Source organism: Candoia aspera, chromosome 1 (assembly GCF_035149785.1).
Source record: "Candoia aspera isolate rCanAsp1 chromosome 1, rCanAsp1.hap2, whole genome shotgun sequence".
NCBI lineage: Eukaryota > Metazoa > Chordata > Lepidosauria > Squamata > Boidae > Candoia > Candoia aspera.
This window is the reverse complement of record NC_086153.1, coordinates 39,687,844-39,709,367: the sequence shown is the minus strand read 5'-3', so window position 1 is coordinate 39,709,367 and position 21,524 is coordinate 39,687,844. Positions and strand designations below refer to the sequence as shown.

Here is a 21,524-nt window from a genome sequence, read left to right as displayed (position 1 = left end):
GGAGATGGTGTGGAGGAGTACATAGCTAAACCTGAAGAAATGCAAGAATATCAACAGATCTGGAAAGGAAGAGGGAGTGAAAAAGAAACTCATGATAACCCTGCCTTGATTCGTTTTTGCTTTAACAAGGGGCAGAAGGAAACACTACCAAGCTTTCAAGATTCTGTTGAATCATAGAATTCCATTAGTTCTTATGGTGTCTATTTCGTGACTTGATCTATCTTGAAGGGCTGTCACCAAGGCTGTAGAAGTGGGAGGCTGAAAAACATCCCTGGGTAATAGTGAACCACATCTACATTCTTGCCAAGAAAACAACATGGGTATTGCAGTTACTTGTTTCCAATCTTCAATTATTTATCATATGTCTAGGAGGAGAGCCTTTCCTGCTGTTGCTCCTGCCCTGTGGAATGTCTTGCCCCCTGAGGTGAAGTTGGCCCCCATTCTTTTGGCTTTCCAGAAAAGTGTTAAGACCTGGGTTTGCCATCTGGCTTCAGGATCCAATAGAGGTAGTCATCCCTGGAGGTGGTTGGTGGTTTAAAGATACTCTCCCTGCCTTTTAGCTTTTCTCTTTTAACTTCGTATTCTTTGTACTTTAGTGGTTTTTATGACCTTTTATTTGTAAGCCGCCCAGAGTAACTTGCATAGTGAGATGGGCAGTGTACAAATTTGTTAAAATAATAAATATTTCTCCTCTGGCACACTTCCAGAGGCCTCATTGCAGTTATTGCACAGAAGCATCACTGAAGACACAAAAGTTTGTGCACAAAATGATACATTTATTGAAAGATTATTTCTTTAATACAAAAGAAAGCTCTGTACATAGTACTGCGATTACTGTCACACCCTTCCAGAAACACAACCCTGGAAATTAACAAACCACACACACAGCCACTCACACACACACACACATACACGCACACACACACGTACACACAAAAAATCCAAAAACAATCTGTAAAGTGAACTAAAAATGTCACCACACAATAAATGCCATTTCATCCCTGATAAGTGTTCTTACAATTCAACACTTTAATCACATGCAACATTAGCGTTTAACCTGCAGGTGCTTTTTTATAGGAGGGAGAACTTCCTTCAGGTGAAGGATGAGTATCAAGTGTCAAATCCCCAATCAGGAAATTAGTACAGAATCAAAATCAGAAAAATAGATACTGTTCTTGAGTTTAGCTGCTTGTCTCTCTTAGCAGAGGATTTTTGAATTAGCAACATGATTTGAGAATTACTGTTTTGCAGATGTGCCTTTATCCCAAGCAACTTCTTAATAATAGAAGTTGCTTGGGATAAAGATAAAGAAGACATGCCCTCTTGGGGAAAAACTCTACATACAGAAGAACAGCTACCAATGTATAGGTAAAGTTCCATTTGAGAGACAAATCCTTCAATCCTCCATATCAGAACTGGGGAGAAAACAGGGTTGTTGAGGATTTATTCTGCTGACAAACGTTTTCATCAGTGGACAGGCAACACTGAATATAAATAATTTTTTCCCATTATTGCTGACAACGGGAGAAGACAGCTAACTAAGCAAACTTTTTGCCATAAAGTGTACCTCTTCTGAGGCAGGAGGCAGAGGAGAGTCATTTTCTACCTGCCACGCCTGCCTGTCTTTCTCATGCCACTGATCTAATGAAGAGATGAAGGGGGGGGGGAGTAAAATTCTCATGACTTGGTGGATAAACATAGATCATCCCCAGCTTAAGATAAAAAAAGATCTGTATTTACCTAAAAAGGAATGAGGGTTAAAACAAGGAGATACTTTGCACCACTTTTGGAAACCTCATTACTGAAGTTAGTGCCGGAGAGAAACCAGTAAATTCAGATTGGTTGCGATAAGCAAAAACTGTATAGGCCACATCCTTTCAGACTGCAACTAGTTGGGGAAATAACACCTTTCAATGTTTTCTGACATTTAAAACAAATAAAAAAAAGTCTAAAAAGTAACCTGTCAGGGAAGGTTTTAAACAAGTTACACTAACTTTCTCTCTGAATCAAACATAGGGCAGGTATGAGGGAGCTTGGGCTTCATTTCCATAATGTAGCCATCTGAGCTGAAGTTGCAAACAAAAGGAAAAAGGAAAGTAGCACACAAATTCAGTATGGCTTGATGTCCGCACCCCAAAGTAGAAGGTGCATGGCCTGTTTTAGGATGGGGTGCAAGGTTTTAAGATGGCAAATGGATTCCCCAAGCATCCACAGGGCTAAAGACTTCCATTTTGCCCCAAGGCCAGACAAAGGGCCTAAAATTTTGGTTCCACCTATTCTGTGTGACTCTGGCACTACAAAGGGAATGCTGATGCAGCTGCATGTGGCTCCCAGGCGGTACTTCTTGCACACTTGTTATAAGCCCTCCACTCCCCATTGGTGCAACCTTTCCACCAAAGCGTGACTCAAGTGGTAGAGACAGAGACGAGTTTAAACGCTAATGTTCATGGAAACAATTTCAGAATATTACAATACAAATTAAAAAGGCCCCTTTCTTCTCCTTTTTTCATCCCTGCCCCATGGCCCATTTCCCCCCACCCCAAACTACAAACCCCATGAAAACTGTACAGGAGCCAGACTTTAATTCCTTTAAGAATTACATAAATACTGAGTTTAACACTTAGAAAAATAAAGTCTTTTTTTTTCAAGGCTTCTTTTGTCTTTTAATTAAAAAAAGAAAGAAAGGAGTTACAGTAGCTGCTTTCTTTCTCTAAAAGTCTGCAGCCTCCTTAATCCAAAGCTGGCCCTTTGGGAGGTGGGGGGGTTATAAGAACCACTGACCTGCTCTGGGCTGAATGAAATGCATGATTGTGTGCAAGCAAATGATCCGACAACACAGCCCTTCCTCTCTGTCCTGCATCTCCTCCCATTCTCCATTACAGACTAGCAGTCTTGCAGCTTCCCCTTTTAAATGTGTTACATTTGTTCATTCCAGAACCTCCTGTTTGAAGCGTCACAAAAAATCCTCTAAAGATCATGGACACAGCAGTGGCTTCACAAAGACATGGGCAGAGCCTTTATCACGAATGCTTTATGGTTAAGCTTGCCCCATCCCATCTCTCCAGTCCCAGGCTAAGAACTCTGAGATGGCCAGGTCTCACAGGTGCAGGCCAAACATGCTTCATGATGGTGGAGCAACATACCATCTCATTTCCAGGGCTATCTGAGAAGCAAAAAATGTCATAGGCTATCTTACATTATTGCATTCTGGACTGGTGGTGTTTCATCCATGGATGCAGTTGCCTTGGGAAGGCCTGCTGAGTCAAGTTTAAATACTTTTTTCTTAAAAGACCCTTATTTGTTTCCAACTTCATTCCTTAGCACTAGCCTTCATCAACCTAGTCCTTTTCCAATCTTTTAGTCGACAATTCCCAGCATTGCCAAAAGCTAGTGGATGTGGAGTTTGGAACCCAAAACATATTGGGGAGCACCAGTTGGGGAAGGCTGCTTTATACCTTCCAAAATTAAAATAATAATAATAACATGACTGTAGCTCTTCCTCCTCAGGAAGAAAAAATCAGCAAAACTCAAGCATCACACAAAGCGAAGTCTGCTACTGGGCTTATAAGTTGCTGAGTGTGTTTCAAGAAAAGAGGGTAAACAATTCTTTTTGGCTGTAAGATCCATGTACAGCCAGACTAAATGGGCAAGAAGCTGCTCCAAGTCAGTTCCTATCCAACAAAAAAAGATTCTGAGGGAGGAACGCTTTAAGGATAAAAGGGAGTCCAAGATGCTCAGCTTCCTGCCCTCTTCTTGCCCAATGTCTCATAGCCCCAGTTGGAATGCCAACGGGAAGAACCCTCTCTTTGCCAGCCAAGAATAAAGGCAAGCCAACCCACAATGCATCATGGATTGCTTGAAGGCACAAAGCTGCAGCCAAGAGGTGACCTGAACTGGAATGGGGGAGGGGAAAGAGAGGTGACTGTCCCAGCATTGTGTGTGAGTGTTTAAAGATATCAGGCCTATGACTGAAAAGCGACTACCTTTTTCAGAACAGCTTCATGCTCGTCTGGACTGCAGCTTCTTCCCACAGCCTCAATTGCTCTGCCCAGAGGTTGCAAACTAGGGACATTCATGGACATTCTTATGTATCAGAGGCAGCAAGGCAGAGAGAGAAAAAAGCTCCCTCCCTGGCAATGAAAACAGGGGGAAGGTTTCATACATGGCAGAGCAAATTCTCCCACTTATGAGAGAAAGTTTCTTTGGCTGGAACAAGGAGGAAAACAAAACAACAAAGAAAAAGAACAGTAAATGCAGTGTTCAAATGTAACAAAGTCCCCCTACAGCCCAGGCTCAGCTTCCTGCTGCTGGCCTTGCAGCCACTTTTAATATGCATCTATGTACTTCTATGGGTGTGTTTGTGTGTGGGGGTGTCAGTGTAAAGTGTGAGAAGAAAACGTGTAAAAGGCAACAATAAATAAGTGATGGAGTCCATACAAAAATAGGGACTGCTGAGATCCTCGTGCAGCTTGAGGAGCGCCATAGATCCAGGGCCAGATGCAGCATAAAGCTGGAGGTGGTGGTGGCGGCGGCGGCTGCTTCATGTTGGGGTGCTGGGTACACACTTCTTCCCCTCCCCAGGTCCCTCCCAGAGTTGCTCAGTCACTCTTCGAACTATGTGGTGTCTCCAAGTTGACCACCTGCAGCTCTGTCAAGTTGGCAGTGCTGCTGGACTGCGGGCCAATAACAGCCATCTGCAGAGAGAAAAGAACCAATGAAAGGAACGGTCTCTTGCGGGCAGGCACAAAATAGTCTTCCACTCCTGGGTGTCATAAAGGTGCAATCCCAGCTTACTTTCCTCACTTAACACGTTTCAGAGCTACCTTTCAAGGCGTATGAAACCTTGCTGTATGCATCAAAATTAGCAAAAGGCAATGACACTCAAAATATTGATGCCAAAAAGCCATGTTTATATTTTCACTGGGCATCACATGCCATGCAAGCTCACAGGTTCAGTAGATTTTGACTGGGGTTGCTCTTAGTAAACTGAGAAGCTCCAGCTAGCAGTCACATGTTCTCAATGAAATTCTGCTCACAACGCTTCTGGGAATGGGACATGAAGTTTGAAATGCTCATCTCTTGAACAACTAAACGTGGATAAAAGTGGTTCAAACTGCTTCTGAATTCTACAGCTTAAGCCTTTTCTTTTGAATACTGGTATGATGAACAACAGGAAGGAAAAAATATCAGAAGCTACAAAATAATTATAAGCACAATTAAAATTAATTCTTATACCATACTTTCCCCTGGAAGTTTATCCTATTTTCAATAAAATTTTGACTGAAGTCTCAGGGTAAATGTTGAAAAAAAATATACAAGGTTTTTTGTACCTACCTGGTGAAGCTGAACAGCTGAGACTGGGATCTGAACCGTTCCTGACGGAGCTGTCAGGAATACCTGAGGGACTCCACCTGCCAGATAAAGTGACAGATGTATACTAGTCTTTCTCCAAAATTAGCCACAATTGCTCTAGAAAGATGCAGGCATAATTATAGTAGGAAATTTAAAAAATGAACCATTGCCATCAAAACAAGACAACTCATTAAAAGCAAGCCATGGTTTTACAAACAACAATAAAAATAGTCTATAGATAAGCTGGGTTCACATATGATGGTATACCATAATATGATTGGCTTTTTTTGTTTTTAAGCTTAATCTGTTCTGTGATCCCAACCACTGTGGTTTATAAAGCATGATTTCTAGTGTTGCATATTGGGTGGATCCAGCCAATTGGAATTAATTCAATATACCAAGTTTAAATAATTCATGCCTTAGCACATTGTGTGAACCTAACCCCTTTCACATTCACAACAAACATGGCAATTGCATTCATGGCACATACAATATATGGCTTAGCATTAACAATTATTAAAGCCTTCACTGAGAGAATAGACCCTGAAGTCTATTTTGGTTTACCCTCACCCCCTTTAATGTATATCCTGGCAGCCTATGCAATGACCAGCACCTCCTCTTTGGGTCTCAGGGTTGTTGTTTTTTTTGCAAACATTGGGGCGGGGAGCCATTGTGACCCACTGACCACCGTAAACAGGACAAGGAGGTCTCAATCAAATGCTTCTCCTGGCCTTGCTGCCTAACACTTAAGCTGTAGCAGGCTATCTGAAATAAATGCATCCTCTTTCTTGATGTTCTCCTTTTATCTTCCTTCCTTGTTTCTACTTTTGATTGTCACATTTTAGCTGCTGTGCAAGCCCAGGAAAAGGCATGGGTTGCTTAAAGAGCCGCTGACAGATACAGCGAGGTACCCATGCTGAGCTGGAAACACCTTGCCTGCTTGAGATCCAAATGATGCTTTATGCCTACGTATCTGTATTCTAGATAAAGAGAAATCAGGTGAGCATACACCACAGTAAGCAGTGAATGGCTGTTCGAACATCAGTGTGTGGCTGTTCGAAAATCAAACTTATCTGAGTCCAGTCTTACCCTGATCCTGGACCTGCCCATGTGAAACCTGCATTGCTGATGAGGCCTGGGAGAAGGCATTGAGAACCGCAAGCCCACCATCCGTGAGGCCCGATGTAGGAGCATACATCACTGCATGAGAACTGGGGTACATCATGTGGCCTCCCACAGTGGTTGGCACAGATGAAGTCATGATCGTAGCCGGCAGGGTCACTGGCAAAACAAAAGAAAAGACACAACTGAAGTACATATACTTGTGTATGTGTATGTATATTCAACAACCTACTCAAGGGGATCTCTGAGCCAGTACAAATTTGTCATGTACATTTGTCACAGACCGAGTCCAACTACCAGGAAACTACAGAATTGTCCAAAGGCTTCCCAGCGTGTGCCAGAAGATAGATTCTACAATTGCTCAATATATTTGAGAGGTTCTGATGTAGGTCTGAAAATCAGGATGTTCCTTCATATTCCCGGATCAGATCTCTTTTCCTTTTTTGGGGGGTGGGGCAGGGGTGAAGCTAGCTTTTAATGGAACCAAAAGTTATTTTTAAAAAGAAGACTCCTATATGTTATTATTTTTTAGGCTTGGATAGAAAATTGTATCTAAAAACAAAGTATGAATGTGTAAAATATACAGTATGTGTTTACAAAGGTGTAATTGTGGAAGAATGAACCCACCAGCCAGAGTGAGCAGGAATTTCCCCTTCCCTCTCCTGAGATCCAGAGCTTTGGTGCTGCCCAGAAAGTAGGGTTAAAACAGCCCCACCCTCTTCTTAATTGGAGAGTTTATCCCATAAAACAGACCAGAAATCAAGTATGTGTGTGGCAAAAAAGGAATCAAGTCAGGAAGACAGCAGAGAAGGGGGGGGGGGGAAATCTCACACAAACAGCACAGGGAAAGAAACAATAAGCCTTGGGAGAGAGGACTGTGAGTGCTGCGGGGAGAGAAAAGCCCCGTTCACAAGTCTATAGAGGTGTGAAAGTGGGTTTCACACCCAAAAGGACTGAGACTGGCTACAAGAGCTGAAGGCCTGGAAAAAATAAGAAAAATTTAAAAAGCTAGAAAACAATTAAGATAGGAAATAATGCTACCAACATAGCAGTAGGAACATAGAGATAAACATTCATAGATTAAATGATAGAAGTAGTTGTACACTTATAGGAACAGGAAGACTCTAGATCAGTGTTTCTCAACCTCAGCAACTTTAAGAGGTATGGACTTCAACTCCCAGAATTCCCCAGCCAGCAAACCGGCTAGGGAATTCTGGGAGTTGAAGTCCATACCTCTCATAGTTGCTGAGGTTGAGAAGTACTGCTCTAGATTAAGACAGGTAAGAAAATAGAAACAAGCAAAGAATTAGCATTAAGATTAGAAGTAAGAAATGGGCTTTAATTTTGTGTAATAAAACAACTTTTGTAGGGGGAAAAAACCAAATTCAGTCTTTGTGTCTGTGATCTGTACCAGATAAAGAAAAACCCTAATGATCACCAGGCAACTGAGATGGTCTGATCTTGGCTGGACCTAATTAATATTGGATGGGAGACCACTAGAAACCTGTGGGCTATAGACTACACTGAAAAATTTAAAAAAACACTACCCAAATGTCATACTGGAAGACAATGACAAACCACTTCCATGGTGTTGCTATGAAAACTACACAAGCATCCATGAAGTCACCAGGAATCAAGTTTGACACAAGACTACCTTATTTATCCTTGCAAAGTAACTTTCTAGTACCAGGGCTTGCCACCATACCGTGTAAGAATTCAGAGATAGGAATTGGTTGATTTGGAAATCACTTCATTTATCCTTACAACTTTTCATTTATAGAAACATAACAGAAATATTTTTGGAATATATATTTTACTAGTTCCACTAGATGGCACTAAAGTTGTATTCTCATTATACTTTTGCTCACTTTTGCTGACTTATCAGCACTAACTGCACAAGGAACTGCTGACCTCAGAGAAGATCGTGTAACCTCATGGACAATGATAAACTTTGGCCCAAGACAAGAAAAATGTAGAATAAGTTCTTATTACTGTAAGAAGCAAGAAGATAAAACAACACATCTCAGTAGAGTACCCCTACTGTCTCCCAAGGAGCAGGGAAAAAATACCATATTATTAAAGAATTGGAAGAGATGCAGCAACTACAATAACCAGGATAACTGCTATTCAGCCTCAAGCAAAGGAGAGCCATTCATTTCCCAGGTCTCATCATCAAACCATATTAGATGTTTTTTCCTAAATTTGAGCAAACAACTGCTACCTTGAAATCTTGACTCACTGGTTATAGATCTGCCCTTTGCCCCAAAAGCAAGCAAGTCTGGTCCTCCTTTTACACGCAGTTCTTCAGATGGAGATGAACAAAAGATGAATATTACAAGAGAATCTTCCCAAGAAATAGGAATGACTGATGACATATTGTCTTGAGCATGCATTTGAACTGACCAAATGAGATTGAAACCAGGGCAGTTTTGATCCAACTCACAGAGGTTTTGCTTTGGGGGGGGGAGGCACAGAAATTGTTTTAAAACTTCTATACATGTGCTAGTCTACTGGAGGCTTTGCTCATTTCATCTCTAAAATTTTCTGCAGAAAATCAGCAGAAAATCACACCACTGTTAGAGTATCGGGCTTCTTGGTGCTGAGTCCTAGTGGACAACCTTGGAATGCTCCTGGCCCACAGGTGCAGATCGAGAGTTGGGGTGGTTAGTGGATGCCTACCTGTCCCACTGGAAGAAGTCTGTGCGAGGTCAGTGCTGCTGTCGCTTGTGGGAGACGTCTGCTGGGGGGCCTGGTGCACCTGGATGGCTTGCACAGGAACCTGTTGAGCCACTGCACCACCTGGGAAGCAAGACAGGCTGCTCTTAGTATCTGCTGCTGCGTGAATCCCTTGACTTTGGTTGACAAGATATGTGGGATGCTTTTTCAAAACAATTACAGCAACATGTTATCCCTCCACTTTGTTATAGCAGCTTCTTCAAAGTTGGTTTTAAGGAATTGTTCAAACGATATTGCCTTTAACCACAGCAGTGTCAGAAGTTAGAAGCCAATGGGGGAAGAATTAAATAAGACAAGGTAAATATGATGAATTGTAGGAGTTTCTAGATTTAAAATAAAGCACAATATGTAAGAAGTGATGGCTTTTGTAATTTAGGATAATGCAGTATCTAGTAAGTAGGCAACATAAAACATTTCCAAGAAATATGGATATATCCAAAATTGATCTTAAAATCATCACAAAGCAAACAAGCAAGAAAAAGCAGTTTTAAAAAAAATAATCATAAACCATACATGCAATGAGATACAAGGAAAGCTAATATTCTTTTAAAAAAACGTAACTTGAGAAACACACCAGCATGATGTAGCACTTAAGAAACTGGACTGGCAGCAGGGAGACCGAGGTTCAAGTCAACCCTCAGCCATGGAAGTTCACTGGATAAGTTTGGGATAGACTCAGTCAGCCACAGCTACCTCATTGGGTTGTTGTTGTGGAACAAGATGGGAAGAGGAAGCATTATATATGCTATCTTAAGCTTCTGAACAAAAGGTGGGAAATAAATCTAATAAATATATCAAGGATCCCCTAAAAGGGAAGATTTTTCCCAACTTGATGCCCTCTAGAAATATTGGATCTAAAACTACCACTAACTATAACTTCCAGGTCCCAGCAAACATGGCTAATGACTTTTCTGGCTGAGGATTTTAGCCAGGACACTTCTGGCAAGCACCAGGCAACATAACAACTGTACCCAAAGCGCTCAACCAGATGTTCAGGAAAACCAACCAGCTAAGTATACAGAAAGCCGTCATCTTTTGCTCCTCAGCAATTCAGATTTCAAAAGCTGTAGTACTGATGAATAGAAAGGATCCATTTGGCTGCAATGAATAATTCCTTCCATGAATTTCTTTGTACCATTAATTCCATAATGCATGTATATGTGTGGCTCTGTGTGTGTGTGTGTGCACATGTATGTAATATGCTAACCCTAGATTAATTATATTCATGTGAGGAAGCAATATTCACACAAATTAAAATATGACCAACCTGCAAAATGTAACAATGCATTGTAGAGTTAATAAAATATTTCTACATTTCTTCATTCTGTAATGTTTATTCTGCTCCTACCAGTTACAGGAAGAAGCCAAAAGTGGAATATGGTAACAGAGCCTCATTCTTTTGCATCAGCACTTTCTCATCCTTTTCTTATCCATTCAGAACACAGAATATAGCTAAATGAATATTTATTCCCCCCCACCTATCCAAAAGGATTCCCTCTGTCCACCAGCAACCAAAACAATGTATGCGTAAGCAGCAAAGTATGAGGCCAAGAGAAAGGGGCCTCCTAGTAAAGCATTTGGTTAGCTGTTGCTCCCATGACATGGATGGGTTTCTGCTCTTTTCCACCAACCATATTGGATGGAACATGCAGATCTAAGTCTCTAGGTTTAAGTCTTTAAGTCTCTGGCTACTTGATCATATCCTTTCTATTTACCTTCTATTTTTACATATTTTAGTCCAGGTCTCCCATCCACTGTAGCCTTTCCATACCAGTATTATCAAACTGTGAAATAGCCTTAAAGACAAACTCTTTCTTTTTCTCTTACTTTTTCTCCCCTTTAAAAAAAAAAGAATCTGGCAAATACAAATAACACTGTCAACTGGATGCCTCCTACAGTGCACAAATATCAGCAAATCACAAAAGGTATAATCATAGAACCATATAAAGGTAAGAGTTAGCTTAAAAACTACTGTATTCAAATTTCAGGCATCTTGTATGAAAATAATAGACCAATCTGGCGGCAGCACCTCGTTAACTTTGGATGATCTTGAAAAACTAAGTAGTGTCAGCTGTGGTTAGCATGATAGGAGACTGCAAGGAAATCCCAGAGCAGGAGCTAGATTTGGAAGTTGAAAAACCATCTTGGGAAGAAGAAAACCTTATACAGAACAAATTTAGTAGACACTGCCCACCTCATATGACTCATTACAAAGCTTAGTAAAAGAATACAACTTGCATTTTCCAGCAAAACCTTCTGGAATTTTGTACAATCTGATTTCATTGCCAGAACCATGAACTGATCTTCCATAAATAGAAACTAATACCAACAATAAGCAATTTGAGAACTCTTCAGATTATTTAACCACATCTCCCATAATCCATAATCACTGGCTATACTGACAAGGGCTTATGAAGAACTATAGTCCAAAATCTGTAAGGTACCAATTTGTTTTCTCCTGGGCTACCAGGAGAGCCAGTCTGGTCGAGTGGTTAAGGCACCAGACTAGAAACCAGGAGACTCTGAGTTCTAATCCCGCCTAAGGCACAAAGCCAGCTGGGTGATGTTGAGCCAGTCGCTTTCGCTCAGCCCTAGGAAGAAAGCAATGGCAAACCACTCCCCAAATCTTGTCAAGAAGATGGGAGGGCATGCAGGGACTTGTCCAGGCAGTTGCCAGGAGTCAATGCTGACTTGAAGGCACATGCACACCCACACACCAGTTCCACAATGATTTCATCATTTCATAAAAGGCATCCCATCCAAGGAAATGCAAAAGGGATGATGTTTTTGTTCAGCACTGTCCATGAACACAGTCAAAGCACTGAGTCGCCTGCTGGATGATTTCAGTTACTGGGCATGAGGATACTGATAGGGGGAGAAGTATGGCTTCTTCAGGTGCTGTCCTTCCTGGTTTTTACCTAGCAAGGTAAGTTTGATTGGCTGGTTCCAGCAAATAAAAAAGCCTCTTTCTAAGAAGTGGCCCCATTACCGAATGAAGTGAAAACAACAGAATCTTGTGACATCTTAAATACTTTCTCTGAGCTACAGTCCACTTCATTCTAGTGCATGAAAGTAATGAAAACATTAACTGTAATAAATGAAATAGGCTGGCAGATGCCAAGTCACTTTGAGTAGACTCAAAGCATGATTATATTAACCATGATTTATTGAATAATGGCTGGGTTCACATAAGACACTAACTTGAAACCACGCATATTATACTTAAGCACAATGTGCAAAACCCAGCTTTGGTATTTTTGCAGCAATTTACAAGGCTACCCTTCTGCAACCTGAAATAGGCAATGACACAGCCACTCATAAAGCAGAAATCTTTGGATCCTCACAGCTATGCCAACTGGCCACAACTTTACTCAAGCAAGTGGCTTCTCCATGGTTATAATTAATAACCTGGATTCATTTCAACTGAGTTTATATCTAAAAATTATCTCCAAGATTGCTTTGGTGGCCCTTAAAGATGTTCTATGTCAGGAAGAGGACAAAAGGAAGGATACTTCTGCAAACTGTTCTAAATTCCTCTGTGGTTTGCTTTGCATCACACATTAAACTAGGCTAAAATAGGACTGGATTGTTTGTGATTCAGCATGCTGTGGGAACCCAACCATTGTCTTGGCATGTTATGTAAACCAGGTCATCACATTAAACGTTAATATGGTTTATTTCTTCAGGCATAATACATTATGTGAGTTCAGCAATTGTGTTTTGTTAACCTAGATTTAAGGTGAGTGTTATCGTACAAAGCCAGATACTTTCTGATGCCTTATTTTGTTCTTGCCACCATATCTGAATTCACTTCCCAAAGAGACTAAAGCAATGCCTAATTTATTTTCTTTACAAGTGTCAGATAAAAGAATATGTTATTTATTCAGACCCTTTAAAGCAATCAGTTTCAATTGTTCTGACAAAATGGTATAAACAGAAGCCAACCAATGAGTTAGAAACATTATACTTGTTCATTTATTTAAGCAAAATGAACCAAAGTTACATATTTGTGTGTGGAAAAGTATGTGAACCTCTAGGATTATCAGTTCATTTGAAGGAGAAATTAGAGTTCTCTCTATCTAGTTTTGGGACTTTTGTGGAGAATAGATCACATTTTACATTGTATTTATGCAAAAATACTGAAATTTCAAAAGGGCTCACAAACTTTTAAGCACCGCTGTAAATTTAACATTTCACATCCTGCCAAAGTTTTAGGAAGGCAGACCAATGTTGAAAAATGCAGCAGCTGTGATGGCAACAACATTAACTAATGTGGGATAAGAGCCAGTGTGGTACAAGGTTAAGGGGTTGGAATAGGAGTGAAGAGACCCAGATTCTAGTCCACCCTCTGCTATGGAAGCTCATTCTGGGCCAGTCATGCTCTCAATCCAACCTACCTCACGGGATTGTTTTGGTGGGGCAAAACAGGAGGAAGGAACATTATAGTGGTTAAGGCTCTGGGCTAGAAACCAGGAGACTGTGAGTTCTAGTCCTGCCTTAGGCATGAAAGCCAGCTGGGTGACCTTGGGCCAATCACTCTCTCTCAGCCCAATCCACCTCACAGGGTTGCTGTTGTGGGGAAAGTAGGAGGAGGAAGGAGTATTAGGTATGTTCGCTGCCTTGAGTTATTTATAAAAATAATAAAGGCGGGATAGAAAATAAATAAATAAATAAAATAATAAATGTATGCTGCCCTGAGCCTCCATAGGCAGGATATAAAGCTTATAAACAAACAAATACATAAATCTATTCAGTGTTGTCTATGATGGATAAAATTCTATAAGACATTAGATTGCTTTCTTTGTTTTCTTGCAAATGTAATGTCACTTCCAAACAGTTCTGGGTGTCTTCCTATATATGTATATAAACGTTATAAAAATACAAGCAGTGACATAAAAGTCTACATGTACTAAAAGGACTGGATAAAATGACGAGTTTAAAAGTCTGGGTATCAGGAGAAATCTTTATGTCTCCTATCAGGACTTCAGCCTCAGCTTGTAGCAGAAATAAGCTGACCCTACACCCTGCAACAGTGCTAACTGAACAGGAAATAGATCATCCAAAAATTCTAGTTACATGGCAACCCAAGCATCATCGCACTACTCCTTTTTTTCTGGAGCTCCAAAGGGAAGCCCAAAGAATGAAAATTGTAGGGAAGCAAATTCTGGTAAAGATTGGGAGAAAAACCACACCAGGTGGCAGCACTTGGCTGACCTTGGCAAATCTTGAAAGAGCTAAACAGGGTCAGATCTGATTAGTACTTGGATAAGAGACCACCACCACTACACCATGTGTAGATTAGATTGAGAAATAAAAATAAATAAATCCAGAAAGGGCAATGGCAACCCGCCCCCCCAAATTGTTGCCAAAAAAACCACTGGAGTCAACCTCAATTTGGACGGGCGGGGTTGCTTTACCTTAGGAGAAACCTCCCTGTAGTAAAATATTTTCATTCATGAAACAAATCATATCAGAAAGTAGTGGGTACTTCTTTGCGGGAGGCATATAACTATATCTGTGCTGATCCTGCACTCAGCTGGACTAGATCAGGAATGGAGTATCTGTGGCTTTTCATAAGTGGAATCCTTCATCGCCGATTGTAGTGCTGTGCCTGCTACAAATTGTAACAAAGGAACATTACGATCTTCAAGAGAGGACTTCTCCTGAGCTGCTCCCAGGCTACGGAAAACACTCAGTCAAGCATTGCTTGCTTTCAAACCCTATTTCCTCTCTACTTAGAAAATCTGTAAAGACACATCTCTTTCATAAGCACTTTCTTAATTAACTTTAGTATCAACGTTATTATTTTTTTATTTCCCCCCCCCATTTGGTATATTAATTACTATTTCTTGTCTTAAGTACACAGCTGAATAGACCAGAGGTAGGGTGGGATAAGAATCAAATAGTGAACACATGAAAGATCAGGCTCCCAGTACTGAACTGAACAGTCTCCAAGGTCCTTCTCAGCTCTACGTTCCACTTAGTGTGATGGTGGCCACCCCGTCTCTAGAGGCGGCAGATTACGGGTTCTCCCTGTAGTTAAAATATCAGTACATAAATACACATGCACACACCAGAATAACCAAAAGGGGAAGGGCAATTAATGAAGGAAGAGCGGCAATCAGCAATAGTGGAAAGGTGGCCTGAGGTTTGGGTGCAGGGTTCTCACAAAATTCAGCAGCAGGGAAGGCCAGCTGGGGCATGAGTTAGGCCTTTGGGATTCCCCATCCCTTACATACAGAACATTTTTAACCTGCCATGTACTCAGATCAGTCTTCCAGAGGCCTTAATAAATGCCTTCTCCCCTGCTGCATGTACGGCCTGGCAGACAGTGCTTTTCATTTTAGCTCTGATATTCTGATGGAGCAAAAGAGTCTGATCAGTTTTTTGGCCCGTACTCAACGTTGTTCAGAGTAAGTCTGAAATACACAATTAATGTCCCTGCTGTTGTAGTTATTTCCTAAGCTATCTCCTGTAACATCTAGTTCATTGTTCTTTCTTTCTTTAAACTATTTTATGCTTTATATGCTCAAAGCTGAGACAATATTAGCATAGTCCAGTGTTTCGCAACCTCAGCCACTTTAAGTTGGATGGACTTCAACTCCCAGAATTCCCCAGCCAGCCATGCAAGTCCACCCAACTTAAAGTGGCTGAGGTTGAGAAACACTGGTATAGTCAGAGAAGATTCTATTCCAGATTCCACAATCTTCTAAGAATCAGTGGGAGTATATTCAGGACAGAATGTGATAGAAGCATCCCTAGCCTGAAAAACTTTAAAAAAAGGTAAGACGTTAGAATCCCTTTCCCGGTTTTGTGATGTATCATAAAAGCCATCTTACTTTGCCCGTTTTTTTTTAATGGCATGTCTCTCTCCCCTGCCCAGAACATATGGTAAAGAGGCTGCTGTAATAGCTAAGTCTTGGTAGCTTTTTTTCTCCCCCAAATATTTGAAATGTAGTTTCATTCTTTATATTAGCAACACTTATTTAGTATTAGATTCTTTAAAATCTTCATCCTGCCCTCCAGGGGTGGAAGCTTTAGCAAAGGGATTAGAGTCAGAGGTTTTTTCCCCCCAGTAGGTGAATATATCTAAGTTCCTATTGATAGGAATGAACTGTATATAGTTCTGGTTCTGTTAACTTCCCATGTACCAGAATGCATCCTACAGTAAAAGCACATCCATGTTTACGGTACGGAAGGTTCTCTATAGAAAAGTACTCCTGAAATGGGACATCACAGCTAAGGTGAAATAACAAAATCCCACCTTCTTTAGGTAGACGACCGACTTACCTTATACTGGCTTGGCTTTTCTTATGCTTTCTTTATACTCATGTGCCTTTATCATTGTTAAACAGAAATGGCTTCCAACAGGTATTGTAGTAGCACATATCCTTTTTCTTAACAGATTTCATTCCATAGTAGCTTGCCATTCTTCTGACTGGGAAGAGAGGAAGCCTGGGGCTAACAAAAGCTTACACTACTCTCCAAACCAGTGCTTCCCAACCCTGGGTAAATTAACCAAAATTGGATAAAAGTGTTTTTTCTTTGGGTAATGACATACTAACCCATTACCCAATCACAACAGGGAGATTTAAATTGACTTAAAGCATTTTACCTATATTGGGTAAAAAGGACTTTCTTATAAGGGGCTTTGGGTAATGAAGGAAAACGTTCGGGAAGCACTACTCTAAACCTTGTGTCATTTATACGCTGCATTAAGCTGCAACATTATCTAATTCATTGTGGCTTTATATCTTGTATGAACCTAGCCACTATGGTTTATAAATTAAGCGCTTGGGATGATGTATGAATTCAACATACTGCAGTTATTCAATAAACTAAACAAACCTCAATGGGTGCACCCTGTCAGTTACTCCCTTACATTCTCACCCCAAGATTTTTGTAGTGATGGAGGTTGTCTGGGGTTCTGAAACACCAGCCAAGAGAGCAAGACCTTGCTTCTGATCCTGCCAAATTATTTTTGCCTCAGCCAGGTCATGCTACAACCACAGGAGTCCACATGGCAAGACTCTCCCCCAAAACACTAAAGAAAGAGAGACAGACCGATCTATTTGGGTCATTTAATTTAAATGCCAGGTAAAGACTCCAGCGTAAGTAACCAATTAACCTCCATCCTCAAAACATGCTTTGCAGCTCAGAAGTAAGTTTTGCAGCAGGCCGAATAATTCATTTGTGCCAATTTAATGGCAAGGATTCTCAGATAAGGGCCATATTCAATGCCTACTCCCATTCCAAGAGGATTTTCCAAAAAGGAGAGGGAACATTCTTCCCATTTTACTACCATGTCAATTTGGTATACATCACCTAAACCTCTGCCCCACCCCAAATCCTGTGGAGAACACAGAAGTCAATTTTGATATACTAGTCTTCAGGAAGACCTGCAGGAAGGGAAGAAAAATCTGGGGATGACATTTCCATACAGTGTAAACTGCAACCTTATGTTAAAAATGCAATCAACCAAACAAAGCATGGATTCATTACCCATTACTGATGGGCAGGAGGAGAAGGCAACATGTCATGCCTGGGGATGGCTAGTGCCCTAAAATGCTCCTCCAATGCAAGGACTGAATTGGATCATAGCCATCTGGACTTTATTTTTATCTATAGGTAAAGGTAAAGGTTTCCCTTGACGTAAAGTCCAGTCGTGTCCGACTCTAGGGGGCGGTGCTCATCTCCGTTTCTAAGCCTTAGAGCCGGCGTTGTCCCTAGGGACACTTCCGGGTCATGTGGCCAGCATGACGACACGGAACGCCGTTACCTTCCCGCCGAAGCGGTACCAATTAATCTACTCACATTTGCATGTTTTCGAACTGCTTGGTGTGCAGGAGCTGGGACGAGCAACGGGAGCTCACCCCGCCGCGCGGTTTCGAACCGCCGACCTTCCGATCGACAGCTCAGCGGTTTAACCCGCAGCGCCACCACGTCCCCTATTTTTATCTATATGTATTAGTTATTTGTTATTTTATATTAGTTATTTTATATAGAGCATTTTTATATATTGTAATTGTATGATTATATCTTATTTATATTAAAGACAATTCTGGAACACTTCTCTATTATCCAGAGAATACAGTGCTGTAATGGAAGTACAATATAGTAGCAGAAGTACTGTTTTGGGGTGTTTCTGTTGAAAACCTAGAGAGTTGATTGTAGCTCACCTGTACATCTAATTCTGTATTTATTGTTTTACTGACCATTTTGTCGTAAATCACCCAGAGTCTCTCTGGTGGGAGGAGAAGGGCGGTGACAAATTAGATAAATAATTAAATAAATTTTGCACAAACATGTTAAAAATGCACAACAATTCATAACTGAGAACTGGTCCTGAGTCCACCGTATCTGATATTGCAGGCAGGATTTGGGGGGGATGTTCTGAAAAAGAGAGGCCGAGCCTCCCTCTCACACTAAAGGCTGCCAGAGGGATTGCAAGTTTCCCTCAAGTTCCAGAACTTTAGCAACTGATGAAGTACAGAGAATCACAATAAATATCTACATCAACAGACCATTTATCACACTATAAGCACTTTAAATCTTCCCCATTGCCTTTGCTACCCCATTTGCTACCATCCAACAATTTGCTTTTGAATAAAAGCTGAAGTTCTGTGATACTTCCAGCATATGGTTTCAAGTTTTAAGAAAACCAAGCCCCTTATGAGAGCTAGAAAGGGCCAGCCAGAAACATTAATCAACAGTTTGTGCTATTTATTGAGCAAACATGGTTGCAAAGGCCTTCTTGCTAGCTTTCCCCCAAATCTCTTCCTTTCCTAAGTTTCATATTCTGACAGCTTTCCGCCTAGTGATTACTTTCTACTACATCACTTGCAATAGTGCATGTGGGCTCTCTCTCTCTCCCTCTCTCTCTCACTGCTCTTTCAGAGTAAGCATTTACCTTGTTTGACTTCACCAATCACAACTCAGATTAGCAGAGCTGGAAACTTCTCCCACCAATATTCCTTTGTCTTCCTGCATTGCCCTAGAAACATCACTCCCCAAAGCAAAAAGGTACTCAACAGAATTTGCACCATCACAAGAGCAGCACGCTTAAATTTTAAAGAAATTATACTCCTAAATATAGTTAACTGTCACAACAGACTAACATCCTAGAACATTATGACATGGCATCAGAGAAGAAAACATTTCATATTAATAACCTTGTATCAGCTATCCCAGAGAGGACAGTCATAGGTTACAGTAAATCAATCAATCAATCAATCTGCCTGAAGACACTCCATCATTTCCCCATCCTGGCATCATCAGGAGAAAGAGTCTCCACCCTCAATAGAGTTTCCTATACAGTATCTCAATTCTTCAATCTAGACTTCCCCTTCACAAGCCAGAACATGTCTTCAGTCAAGGGTTTGAATGCTAAAGACATGCATATAAGCTTCAAAAGCTGTCCACAGTTGAGTGCCTTCAGTTGTCATCACAATTTGAAATTATGGAAAATAAAAGATCAAGAACTATTTCCTACAATAGCAGAAAAAACATACAAATTTAAGCAATACTTCCATTAAGATTAAAAACCACCAAATAAAGCAGGCTTTTGAATTTCTCAAGAACAAGTAATCAGACTTGATAGTAAAAAAAAAGGAGGTGGATGTCTGTTGATTGGACAATAAAATAGTTCAAATCATTTTAAAAGGTAGTGAGAAAGGAAGGAAAATGGTTAGATGTTAAAGCCATGAAGGTGGCAGCCACGGTCCTAAGACTGCAGACTTAGAATGAGCAGACTCAGCTGGGTGTCAGGTTCTTAGGACTACCTTTGAAAGAGTTTGCCTTCCATTTGGGGGAATATATTGCCAGTTATTAGTCATATCTGTCTTTATTCCTCCTAAAATAAGTTATCACTCACACTCAGCTGACAAAACAGCAGCTTTTGCACCTTCTGTTTCCATTCCTGCCTTAGCACACCTCCATTTGGACTGAGCAGCTGACTCTTCCCAATTTTCTATCATTGCTCTTAGGAGGAGCCTCCCAGAAACGTAAGACAGTTCAACCCCAGACAGGTCAACCAGCTGCCCTGGAAACGTGCATTCCCACCAACCTGCCATGTGCAAGCAGCAATGCAAGTGCGGCTGACCTGTCAGAGACACAATCTGCCCTCCGGCTGTAGCTGGAAATCGGAAGACTGTCTGTTGTGCCTGCTGCAGCTGTCCAGGTATGCCTACGACCGCCGCCGCCTGGCCCTGCTGGCTGGAGAGGGCCAGCGAGTGCGGCTGTAACTGATTGAGAGGAATGGTAGGGGTCCCGGGAGGGAGTGGAGCACCTGCTGGAAGGAGGGAGAAAAAAAGGCTTTTTATCAGGGCCAGCTGTTTTTAAAATCTCCTTCATTCCCTCTTAGTTTTTTGTTAATCTCTCCTCCCAGTTATCATCATATGCAGCCTTCTCCAACCTTGTGCCTTCCAGTTGTGTCATGACTATGAGTTCCAGAATTCCAAGTTAACGTGGAGTTCTGGAAGCTGGAGCTCCAAAACAGCTAAGGAGTGTCTGGTTGAGGGAGGCTGCCATACATCTTTCATGGGAGGAAGAGGAGGGAAGGCGCTGACCCAGCTCCATGTCCCAGTTCCAAACCCTACAATTCTCACAATCAGAAATGTCACAGTGGGACTTTCCATTTCCCCAAGGGAACGAGCAGGCTGGCAGCAGAGACAGCAACACTACAGTTTCCTTAAAACTTCCTGTTCTCCTGGCAGAACCTGCCCCTTGACTAGTCCTTACCCTGGCCTCAGCCACACTCCTTTCTGAAACCATGATATACAAGAGAATGCAGTTTCGGCATTCCCATTCCAGCCTCTCACAAGCCAAAGGAGGGCTGAGGTCTAATGTGTTCAGTGTAACTGCAGAGGAATCAGCATGGATTGCAAAAATGCTCAATTGGCAAAAGAGAAACTGACCTGACATGAGGGTAAAGCCGGTAGGTATCTGCATTAGTCCTCCAGAGGCCACTGAGCTGGTTCCAGTGGTTTTCAGCACTGTCCCGTTGGCACTGGTGACTGCATTGGGGCTGACGCTGGCGGAGACTGGTGCTAAGTAGTTAGTAATGGGGAACGAGGGCCCACTGCCGGCCTGCATGGATGTGGATGTCGTGGGTGCTGTCTGGATGGTGGATGTCGTCCCTGGGAGGTTGGTGACAGTGAATGCTGGCTTCAGTGAGTCCTGCAAAAGAAGGGCAAGTAGGAAGAGCCAAGCCCAAACTGAACATGCTACCCAGAGCCAAATACAGCCTTTCCCCTTCTTGCTATCTGGCAGAATCCACATCTAAAAGTAAAAGGTAAGATGTGTATGTCAAAAAG

At 41.5% G+C, this 21,524-nt stretch overlaps 1 protein-coding gene across 3 annotated transcripts in view; it reads right to left on the bottom strand.

The window, feature by feature from the left end:
* Positions 1–755: 755 nt before the first annotated feature.
* Positions 756–21,524, bottom strand: part of SRF (serum response factor) — a 72,403-nt gene continuing 51,634 nt past the window's right edge. Inside the window, exons 3-7 of one of the 3 annotated variants that reach the window (XM_063302428.1) lie at positions 21,126–21,387; positions 9,154–9,273; positions 6,442–6,633; positions 5,335–5,411; positions 756–4,694 (exon numbers count right to left, since the gene is read on the bottom strand). In XM_063302428.1, coding sequence (XP_063158498.1) covers positions 4,599–4,694; positions 5,335–5,411; positions 6,442–6,633; positions 9,154–9,273; positions 21,126–21,387 — 747 coding nt within the window. In that variant the 3' untranslated portion in view covers positions 756–4,598. Of the gene's footprint in view, positions 4,695–5,078; positions 5,412–6,441; positions 6,634–9,153; positions 9,274–20,311; positions 20,501–21,125; positions 21,388–21,524 lie in introns of those variants that run through there. The other 2 variants (XM_063302414.1, XM_063302421.1) reach the window with 2 other exon arrangements.